General features: G+C 35.7%; 1 protein-coding gene across 1 annotated transcript in view; it reads right to left on the reverse strand.

The window, feature by feature from the left end:
• LOC107083902 (metabotropic glutamate receptor 4-like) overlaps positions 1 to 12238 on the reverse strand; it is a 212905-nt gene that overhangs the window by 23461 nt on the left and 177206 nt on the right. The window contains exons 5-7 of the mRNA XM_015373449.1: positions 11330 to 11484; positions 9798 to 9938; positions 1525 to 1725 (exon numbers count right to left, since the gene is read on the reverse strand). Of these exons, the coding sequence (XP_015228935.1) occupies positions 1525 to 1725; positions 9798 to 9938; positions 11330 to 11484 (497 nt within the window). The remainder of the gene's footprint in view (positions 1 to 1524; positions 1726 to 9797; positions 9939 to 11329; positions 11485 to 12238) is intronic.

The raw sequence follows: 12238 nt of genomic DNA on the forward strand, positions 1-12238 counted from the left end.
TTTTGCTTTATTCATGTTTTAATAAAATGTGAATTGTGCTGGAAAAGTGAATAACCAAAACAAGTTGTCATCAACTGCTCTTTCCAGGAAGCACCTACCTTGGCTGCACCGTCCCTGCCCAGTTAACAACACGCCAACTCTGCAAGCAGTGAGGTGAGGCAGAGCGCCATAATTTTTTCTCAGTGCTGAGATGAAGTGGTTCTTTTATTACGTAATCTGAACTGTGAAAAAATTATTTGCTTTTTTAACCAATAAATAATTCCCGAGTCATAAAAATGTGTTTCTGGCTGCAAGAGGTCTCTTACTCTGTTCTGTCTTCCCGAAGAAGAGACTAATTCCCAGAGATTCTGTGATACCATGCTGTTGGAAGGCACCGATGCCAGATATTTCCAAATGGAGTACGAGTTCAAGTACAGATATTTTAAGACTGATCTGAATAAAATATAGTCATAATGATGAGTTCTGATCATAATTTTTGATGCACTACAGTGATTTAATTATTAATATGAAAGAAAAAAAAAATTATTGAAATATTCAACCCCAAAATGAATGGAAACCTACTGAGTCTGCAAACATTGTACATTACACAGCCCATTCCAATATCATTCAAATACAGTAGTTTATAATAACACTAAATATATTGACTTTGTCCTTAAAAAGCACCAGTTCTTAAGGACATGGCCAAGTTTTGAGCTATGAAAACCTAAAGGACATACTAAGGACATAGAAAAAAAGTGTTAAAGAGAATGGAAACCTTAATGTTGCTGTAATCAGAAGCATGGGTCAACTATTGTGGTTGACCCATGCCTCTGATATGAGAAGCCATTTTGAGAAATAAATGAAGATTTAAAAGTCAAAAGATTTCAGACCTGTGTAGAGAAAATTTTAAACACTCTGTGTAATGCACACTCCTTCACATGCCCACACCTACACTCAGCTTCTGTCAGTAACAATAAAAACATTTTTGCTCTTTACAAAGTGAAACTACTGAACAGCAACGGATGGCAGTTTCTGTTATGCTGTCAGCTAAGTCTCTTCCTATTCTTGCTTCCGCACAATTTAAACTCAGCCTCCAGTGCCCTTGAAGTCAGAAATCTCTTGCGTGGGCAATTCCATGCTGACAAGATAAGGCAGGAAATCTCACAAAGCAAAGTTACTGCTTATCATCAGCTATGATAAAACATGCCCTTCTATGGGTGATTGTCAGGATTCATACAGATCTCTGTCTTTCATGTTTTGCTTTCTCTGGCATGATCATTTAAAGCTGGTGGATCTTTATAAAGTCTCTGAATCAGTATGCGTGTGTGCAAAAAAAGGGTAAAAGTGCAGCGTTCAGGTTATCTCATGTACCAACACACAAACAACTGTTGAACACAATTTACAGGCAATAATTGGACTATGTCACATACACCTTACATATTACATTTATTATAATATTTTGGTTCTAGCCTTATATAGTTGAATATATCAACTTAGAGCACACATAATGCACACATAATGTTTAGAATTAGCAGAAATACACACCTGTAAAGTTGACATTGCGAATGTACTTGAGAAGCAGTGTGCCATTGATGGTATCCATTTTGGAGCAGAGGCCAACTTTCCCAGGGCAGAGGTCTTTGTGCATGTTATGGAGAGCATGAGCCATGGCATACACAGCATCTATTACGAATTGTACTTTCCCTTCTTGCTCATAGGATGAATCTTTTCCAATCCGCTCATGGTCTGAAAGAAATTCATTAACATGAAAAAAAAAAGGAAACAAAGAAAGACCATATCTGAGCTACTCTTTATCAAAGGAAAACAATAATTTAATACAAAAATGTCAAAAGGATATTTAATTAATGAAAATAATTTATTAGATGTGTAAAAACCAAGCAAAAATATAAGCTTTTCAGAAATCTTTTTACTTTACAATATTTTACAATTGTAAAGTGGTCTCCCTTTGGAGCCTTTCTCTGTTTTGGCTGTCACTAAGACCCAAGCAATGTTATGCAAAAAACACTTTTTAGGCTTTATCCCTGAAATTCTTTGTGCTCCCAAGCAAATGACCAATGAAGTTTGTCATGATATTACATAATTATGCTTGGTAAAGACAGGTTTCATGGTTAAAATTAAGTCATAAACTCTAGTTACATATACTTTAAAATTGTAAATGGAAAATTACACGGGATATTGTTTTGTTTATGAGATCATTCTTTGTTATCCCTATCAATCCTTGTTCCGGTGTGAATCCATTAATCATCAGCAGAGAGCTTGACAGAGTGATATGAGAGGGGAGGAAGACACAGCCAGACAAGGCTTATCATTCTTCACCATTAATGTAATTAGTTATGACATGTGTATATTAATCATGGCTTGAGTTATTCTACTGCTTTGGAAAATAACTCACCAAGCAAGTTTTCATTTATCAACTTGATTCTTCTATTACAAAATTCACAAACACATAGCTTTATCAGAAGTTTCTTTAAACATTCATATTTCTGCATATGATTGTGGTCCAACGCATTTTATCAAATTCTTTTTTTGTGTCCTGTTTTGCTAATGCAGCTTTAAGAAATCATAAGGTTCTTCTTGTAAATATACATAAATATTGACAATTCAAAGACTTCCAAGATGGGGTTTGCCTAAGAAATACCCTTTTTAGAATGTAATATGATGAATGTGATTTTATTTTTAAAGAGTAACAGGAGTGCAGTGTAGTGATACAAGATTGCTAATAAAGAAGGAAATCAGTGAACTAGCTAGTTAAGTCAGGTTTTTGCAAAGCTTTTATTGCTTTATGCTGATGTTTAATCTAAAAGCATTTATAAAAGAGCTCTGATTTTATGGTGTGAGTTAATGTGGTGTGATAGGCTGTGAGTGAGTTTATGTGTTTCTTTCATCCTGATTTTCTTGGTTTCCCTTTTTGTCCTGAGGTTAGTGTAGTAGAGGGATTGAGGGTCTGTACACCTTTTTTTATCCGTGTGTACCCGCTTGTTAAGGTAGCCATTTTCTGAGTTCATAAAACTATTCTCTGGATTTTTGTAGTCCAACCTCCGCCTTTTGTAATAGCTTGTTGCTCCACCTTCTTTCTACTGCATAGTAGGGGTCAAAGGAGCCAGGACCTAGGAAAGACCCCCCCCCTTTTTGCTAGGTTAGATGAATGTAGGGTTATCGCCTTGCTACAATGCTATATTATTAATACATTTGTAAACATTAACCATTTTCAGCTGAATGTATTCATGTTGTTTTAACTGTCCTTATTACCATCATTATAATCCTGGATCGCAGAAATAAAGATATCATTATTATAACCTGTAGTCATTTGTACTTTTTGTATGGCGAGTGGTTTATCACTCATGCCAGATCCACCCTTCTTTTGGTGACATTTGAATAAACAGAGACAATATTTCTTTTGTTGGTAATGAATAGCTCTCCTGATAGCCTAGCTTAAGTCACTAAACTGGTAAGAATAACTGGATTTTAACAGCTGTGCCAGAAGCCACCCTGAGTGTAAGAGGCCTAAAATCCTGGTGAGTAAACAGATTATAGTTTTAACTATTCAAGTAAGAACATTAAATTGCTTTAAACCTGAATGATTTAAATAATTAACTACTACACCAGTTCTAGTTAATTATATATTTATAATCTACAGGTAAAATATAGCAACAACAGTTACTAGTAAAGTGCAGTGAAGCAAAATAATGTTCTCTTTACAGTTTTATACAATATAAAATCAAATAATTGCATTACGAATTAAAAGGGACTATGTAATCTTTCATATCAATTAAGACACCATTGTGTCTACCTAAAGGGCATCCAATGAGCAGCAGTAGCTTTTTTTTTATCTCTGTACAGTTATCCATTCATCCGTATAATTGAACTGTTGCTTATCCATGTTTTTGCTTGTGCTCAGACACAAACAGTAACACAGTCCTTTGCGCTATCAGCATAAAACAGGAAACACTGGATCAGAAGTTTACTGATTTGGCAGTTACAAAGTATGAGCATGTAAACTGTTACACGGTCTGTGCACTCTGCTGAATTGATTAGCATGATACCAAAGTGCCTGAAACCAACATCTGAAAATGGGCCTGAAATGCCAAGACATAACTATAATAAAACTATTTTCCAAAGCAATGATTTGTTTGCTGTGTAATCAAAAACGTTTTTATATATTAGATGTAGGGATGCATAGCTGCACAGATTATAGCTCTGTTATCTTACAGCAAGAAGGTCCTGGGTTCAACTCCTAGTCCAGGTATTTCTGCTTTGTAGTGACCTGCTTTTATTTAATACAATTATCAGTTATTATTAATATTATTAGTTATTATCTGATGTATTCTTATAACATTTCAGATGCACGCCTAAATATTCACCCCGTTTCTCCAGAATAACAAACCACTGAGGGAACCACTTGTTTCACCAGCACCCTTTCCATTTCTGTTTTTGACTGTTGTAGCTTTGACAAAGGCATCAATTTGTTCTGCAAGGGACATGAGGATTTGAGGTTTTTTTTCATATCTTGTTTTATCATGTTATAATTTCTATCAGCCTGGTCTCATCTGAAACTTTTATGGATCGATTACTATTACACTATTGTTATAACTAAAACTGATTATTATGACAAAAAAAAACATACTGTCTAAGATTGTGAAGAATTAATGTATAGTCTTTTCACTAGTCAAAGTCATAGTTCAATGCTAATGCTTACAATGACTTCTTAACTAGAGGAGATTATGTAGATCAAGGCACAAAGTATGTGTTGCCCTTCAAAAAAACAGTTGGATAAGGAAAACTAGGTGAAGCATTAAGATGTGAATTATACATCTGTACTGATGTCCTTTCAAACACTAATTCCTTGGCTCTAGTAGATGTTGTGTTACAAACACTGCTGGAGCACATGCTTACAGTCTGACCCCCTTGTGACTGGGATCATGCCTCTTTGAGGAAATTTACTGCAGGCCAATAAACAATGCAGATCCCTTTCAGGCAGACATGGTGCTGTGTGCTCTTTCTCAATGAGAACTGTTCCACATCCGTTGCTACTCCTTTGCACATCCCCGTCTGTGTATGTCTTCTCCATCATTCACCGTCAAAATACTGTATGGAGCCAAGCAATTTTTTTGCTCCGCTCCAGTCCAGCCAGGTCAAGATCCACAATTGCAATCACACCAAACAGGAAAAAGGATGTCGAGAAGATCCGATTAGTCAAATTAAAACATGGTAACGACAGATTGGTAAATACAAATTAGAGAATAACTCTTATATATTCCCAAAAACTAAGATAGGTACTTCAACATACCAGGAAGCAGATTTCTCATCTCCATCAAAATATTTATTTTATTCAGAGATGCTTAATTGTTTAATCAAATCCAGTCAAACCACCTTCCAAGTGCGCCTCTAACAACTTCAAAAACCTTTTTATTGCAGGCAACAATGAAGAGATGAGGTAGAGAAAGTACAGTACAAAACAATTTTTTATTATTATTCCTATTACAAAGACCCAGAATGAAAAGAACATTTTTGGGCAGAAACTTGTATGATCTACTGTGATAGTGAGATTTAATTATGTCATACTAAATTAAGCATTCATTCCGCATTATTTTTCTCCTTTGAATTAAATAATAATAGAGTGCATGGAAGGAACCACAAAGATTGTAGCCTTGCTTTGCACAGGAGGTCTGGAACAGAGTGGGGCAGAGTGGAGGATGCGGGATCTGGGGATATTCATCCAACGTGGAGTACTTTCTTGTGATTGGCTCATACAAAGAAGCTTTGTGAATGGTCGCAAACAATCTTCTGTTTGTGAATAGTGCTGTGCATGTGTGGATCTTAGCTTGTCCACATATGAATTACATATGTGTATTTGAGAAAATTGAGACCGATCTAACTCCATACTATATCAAGATTAGGGCAGACATTCCGACACAGCCTTTATCTCAGTGAAGTTCCACCCTCTAGCTGGGTCTTAAGTTCATCTAAGCTAACCATCGTGCTGTAATGCTGTATTATTTAATGCATTTGTGAACCATTACCCATTGTAAGCTCAACAAAACAACACTGTTTAACTGCATTTATTGTTATTCACATCTGCAATGATGTTTGATTTATGCATTAATGCATCTAGCTCAACTTGGACATCCCCTAACAAATAATTTGAATGGACTCTTACACCCCCTTTTTCGCTCTACCCCAATTATCCGTTTGATCAACCTTTTGTTTATTTTCTAGTATTGTGCAGTGTTTGCAATGATGTTAGATTTGCCGTAATCCTTGATTATTAGAAATAAAGACATAAATATTTTAACCTGTAGCAGTTTGTGTTTATTGTGCAGCGAAAAATGTATCTTTCAGCTCAGACTCACCCTCCTCTTGGTAACATTTGAATAGACAGAGACAGTTTTCTTCTTGGTTTGTAATTAACAACTCTGCTGATAGCCATTCAACTAATAACATTTAATTGGTTTTTATCCCTGATTTTGAATGACCTATTAATTAACTACAACTTTCAGTTTGAGGTAATAATATATTCTAATAACATAATCTACTGGTAAAATATCACAAAGATTTAACAATCTTTATGACATTAGTAGTTACATATAAAGTTGATAATTAATGGTAAAGGTATGTTATAAAATGAAGCAGCATTTTTTTCAAGCCATTTTACAAGTTATTAACATTTACATTTTAAATTTTTGTATTTTAGATATTCTCTAAATTTGTTTTTGTATAAACAAGTGCAGCTGAGTTGTAAAACCAGATTGATGTGCCTTAACAGAAATGGGGGGAGAAAGAAATCACTGCGCTTTCGAATGGAGCAAAGGAAAGTAAAGGAACATAGCTGGCAAAGAGCTCTGAGAGGAATCATTGTACCGGTTGCTCTTAAAAAATGATTGTACCCAGGGGGCTTCTTGAAGGAAGAAAAGGGCAGCAGCAATTTTGCTCAAGAGCCGCCACCATGACAACTAATAAACAGAAATCATTCACAAATTAAGTGTTCCCCTAATAATAAGGATAACTGGGGTATACCTCAGTGTTTGTCATTGAACACAATATTGTCATACATTTTATATATCTTTTCGACTGCTACTAAGGAGTGGAAATAAAGACTGGCTATTTAAAAAAAAATAGGGGAAATAAAATTTACATGTGTGTAAATATTTGACATTTTTGATTGAAAGATTCATTAGCAGTGAAGGAGAAGATTCATGCATGTCATGTTTCATTATAAACTGAGCATCCCAGATTTCTGCTAAAAATAGCCCAAGGCAGAATTTTTGTCCCTGTTAAAAGTTCCGGGTCCTCTGGAGACAATCCAAGGATGCATATTTCTGTCCACATTAATTAACTGGACTGAATAATTATAGGCCAAATTTCTGAAAATATGTTTAAATGATTCAGTTGAGTTCAGTTTATTTAACATACAGTATAACACACCAGTTTACAATATCTGTCCAATCAAGGAACTTTCAAAGACAAATCCAATTCTAAATATACAGAATACAGTTTTACTCAGATTAATTTAAATAAGTCCAATTTATACCCTCAGCACCAGGAGCCATGTCTTAGCTATACGTTACATAGTCATCAAAGTTGTTACTGTAGCACAACAGTATCCAAATGAAGCCGTGATAAATGATTGTTGTTATGCAATTGACCGATTTCTGCATTGTTTTTTTTTCTCCTGATTTGGTAAACAGCTGCAACCTGATTTATAACCTAATATCTCTGGTCTGTGTAGTCCCTTACTGCCACTAGTATGTTTTGTTGCTCAAAATGTAGCCATAGTTCAAAAATAGTCCTTTGGCAATGTATTACTACCTATTAAAGGAACACCATGTAACATTTAAAACATATATTAACTTATTTAAATATATAGAAAATTATTTTTTGAGGTCAACATATAGCACTTATCGATGTATTTGGAATATGTATACTGAAAATCAGTAGTTCTTCATATGCTGTAAAAATAGATAAATAAAAATAAAATTATTTGCATGTCGCTCATATTCAACAAACTAAAAACAAATAACTTTCATATCCTGTTAAATGGGCAGTAGAATTCTCTCCCTATAAATATTTAATTCACTGTGAAAAAATGCCGATCATTCTTTAATAAGTATCTCATCTAACGGACATGCAATGTTTGTTTTTAGACCTAATGTGTGTAATGAACCTAGTGAATGATTCTACGATATAAACCTGACTAAATTGTGAAATCCAACAGTGTACTTGTAAGGGGTGCAGAGACAGAGGAAAGTATGCAATACGTATTACTAAGGGTATGCTGGCCTGACTCAGTATGCTGAGCTGACAGAACACCGGACCGGACCGGAGTCATCCCACGTGGATTACTTTCTTGTGATTGGCTTATAGAAGGGAACTCTGTGATTGTTTGCAAACGAACCCCTTTAAAAAAATGCATTTGTGTATTGAGGCACATCAGGAGAGTCTCAAAAATCCACACACAAATGCATTGAAATTTAAAGACCACTGATACTTTATAATTTAATTTATAATTGTTTATGGACCAGAAATACTTTGGCGAATCATGTGTTGTGCATGTGTGAATCTTGTATGCTTGCGTGACTCGTGCTGTGTGTGTGTGGTTCTAGTACTGCATGTGTGTGAATATTTTTGTGCTGTGTGAATCGTGCAGTGTATGCGTGGAGCTTGTATTGTGTGTGTGTAGATTTTTTGTGCTTGCATGAATCATGCTGTGTGTGTTTGGAGCTTGCCCTGTGCATGCATGAATCACATATGTGTATTTGTGAAAATTGATTTTCACCGATTTCGCTCCATAGACCTTTGACTGATTTATGAATTAATCGATATGGTCATGGGGGTGTGGTCATTGCAGTGGCCAGAGAGGTGTAATACTTAACTAATTTCCCAAAGGGATATCAAAGCTTAGCTTAGATTAACAACACATTTGAATTTCTCCAATTAACTTGTATGGTGTTACACTGAACTTTAAATGCTACAGTTCCTTTTTTTTTTTTTTTTTTTAAAGCACTGGTTAATAGGCCTCTACAGTATGTACGTTTTTTTGTTGCACAGGGTTCACCAATTACTTTGATTGATCATTCTTCTCCCCAGAAAGCATTTGCACAGCCCTTGATTTGGGTTAAACATGCAATTTAAAAGAATAGGCCGAAGCAGCACGGCATCAGGGTCAAATGGAATTTGGAGCAGAATCCACAGTAGGAAACTTAGAGGGTTGGTCTTGGTTGTAATCACAACAAATGATATAGAGGAAACTTGGAGTGCTTGATATGACCAAAAATGTCCAGTACCTCTCTTTCAAAATACTAAAATAGTTGTGATTCTGTACAGCACTCTGACACACAACCCTGCATCAAAGACTCTTATTAAGGCCCAGATGTAGGATTAATGTCACCCTGGAGTACTAGAGATGCAGTGGTGCAATGCACAGTGAGATCAGAGACAAGCCTGAAGAATCTACTGATTTTAATGACGAGAAAGTTTCTTTCTAATGAGCTGACTGGTTATGCTATTGATTTTTTTCACGGAAAGCAAAAGCCTATTTTTGTGATTGCTATTTGGCAACACTTCAAATAGAGCTAGTCAGCACAAATAATGAGAATATTAATTTCTCTTACGGAATAAGGCACTGTAATATAGAATATAACTGTTTTTTCTAGTGATAAAATAAACCCATCCATGCAATGTGAAGCCACAAAGTTTGATACAAACCCACCCAGGCATAATGTATTCATAGCTTAGAGTTGGTCAGAGATTGAGTGTTCTACATTGGCCAAGAGGCCTTTATCCATTATTTGAAAACTCACTTGTGCACTTTTTGATGCCAGATCCTTTCTTCACAGCATGCCGACTAAGCTTGCACTGGAAATTGTTCTCCCAAAACTCTGCAAACCAGATATTTCGTCGGTTGTTCTCTAATGTTCGGCTGATGAAGTACCGATCAAAACCTGAGAGTAAAAAATATAAAACAGTAGAAACCAGCTTTTTTTATTTGAAACTCAATTACCGACAACAACTCAATTAACATCAACTTTTACTATAACTATATATTTATAAAAATAAAAAAAAACGTAAAACCTTTTAGCATTTTGTATTATATGTTGGCATATTAAACCTCTAATCCTGTCTCCTCTGTTTTTCAAACTACTGTGACCCAGAAACCAACCATAAACTTAATATCAAGATGAGACAAGCTGAAATTCAAGTGAGAACATGAAAAAATATTACTGGAGAATTCTTCAAAAATACTTTTTTTTAAATACTTTGATTAAAGGGTTTTTAATGGTTATACTTGTGCCATGTCTTTTTATTTCCTATTTTGTTGTTCCTACTCCCTCTACTCCCATCCCATTTCTAAGCACAAACTACTGTATGTGCTTAGAAATGGTATGTGGTAAATCATTGCTTTTAAATGTATGTGGCTATGCCTAATTAAATGTCATCTATTCAAACGTTTTCTGACTCTACATACAGAATGGTACAATAAGAAGTAAGTACCATACTTATATATTAGTTAAGAGATCAGATAAATGTTACTGTATGCCCATCATTGTCACATCATTGTCACTCTTGGGTTTTGCTTTTTCTGGCATGAGTGAGCTTCCTGTAACAGAGGGGATCTTTGCTAGTGGCTGAGCCAATCATGTAGCTGCACATCTGACAATGTTTTTCAATCAGGATGACTATCATGTGTATAAGGAGGTGAAGGATCATCTCTTTTCACTGTATGATTGCCCCTATTGTATTCCATCCAAAGGCCTAAACCAGGAAAATCTTTCTTGTTTAAATTTGTCTTCTTGTGAATATCTTTAATGTGGACTATTTTACTGTTCAAAACAATCAGCAAACCCTAGTCCACCTCAAATCGTCATGGAAAAGGTCTTTCCTGTGTGCAGCAGTTCTCAGGTTCATCACCTGCCTGTCCGCTTTCCAGTTTGACATCTTTCACAAGAACCAATGCTCTTGGATCTCACTTACATTCTTCTGGACCTCTGGGGTACAGTCTGCAAAGCCAACCAACTCCTTCCTGGTCAGCCTGCTTTCTACCTCAGACAAACCAAATTCAAATGACTTCCTGCAGTTCTCACTTCCAAATTCTTGCTGCTTTGCTAAATAAAACGTAAAAACTGACTCCTTCTCCGTGTGATTCTAAATGTGGGTCAAAAACTATAAATCAACATGGCAATCATAGGGCTTTGGAATATGTATACATATACTATCTGCTTAACATCCATATATTACTCAATCCTAGCCTATTATGCCTTTAGGACACAAAATCTAAAGATAATCCATAAGAATAATAAAGTATTAAAAAACAGGCATCTTCAATACTGAATACCTTTGATTGATTGTCGTTTTGGTAGGATGGTGACTGCCCCTTCTGCCATTTCTTCTTGGTTCAGGATTGGTGCAATTTTGGATCCCCAGCTGTCAGACCCTACCCATATGAAGTGACCTGTTTGATTGGCTCTTTTGGCTGCTTGAAGGAGACGCCTGTTGGATGATGCAGAAAGTAGAAAAATAAAAAGAAAAGGACATTTGTTAATATACTTTCACTTAAGTTTGATATTTGGCAACACATTTGCACAGTTGCTACAATGTTGCTAATCAGAAAGAAGGTGAATACCTTCCTAGGGTCATCCTACAAGTCTGATGGTCCTGTCAAATGTGGTTGGGTTCTTGTTTGGTACTATGGTCTTATTCCACAGTTTAAATGCATACCTTTTAGGTATGGGTGTTGGGTGACATTGTGAGGGTGTGTGGATGTTTGTCTGTCCTGTCTATCTCTTTGTTAACCTGTGATGAACCTTTTGGGGTGAGTATTACTATCATTTTCCTAGGGCTGGTCAATTAATTGCATTTGCAATATAATTGCAATTCCACAACATGCAGAGGCACTGATTTTTAAGCACACTATATTTGACAAGAGCAGAACATTACATTTCTTCCTCCAGCCCTTTGGGTGGTGGTTAAATGCTTGAAGTGGATTTGTCACTGCACAAAAAGGTAGAGAGATTTGCAGCTAGCACATAGATTCATGCATGGAACTAGAAGTAAACACCTTTTCACACAATGGTTACAGTAAAGTCTTGTAACAATGGAGCCTGGCCAAGAAAGCTCTCAAATAACCAAAGCCTTTGGTGAACAATCTACAAGCTAGTGCAAAGGAAAATTGAAATTAAATAGCAATCGCAATTTTGGGGGAAAATAATTGCAATTTAGATTTTTAGCAAAATCGTTCAGCCCT

This window comes from Cyprinodon variegatus, unplaced genomic scaffold (genome assembly GCF_000732505.1).
Source record: "Cyprinodon variegatus isolate N-32 unplaced genomic scaffold, C_variegatus-1.0 Scaffold87, whole genome shotgun sequence".
Classification (NCBI taxonomy): Eukaryota; Metazoa; Chordata; class Actinopteri; order Cyprinodontiformes; family Cyprinodontidae; genus Cyprinodon; species Cyprinodon variegatus.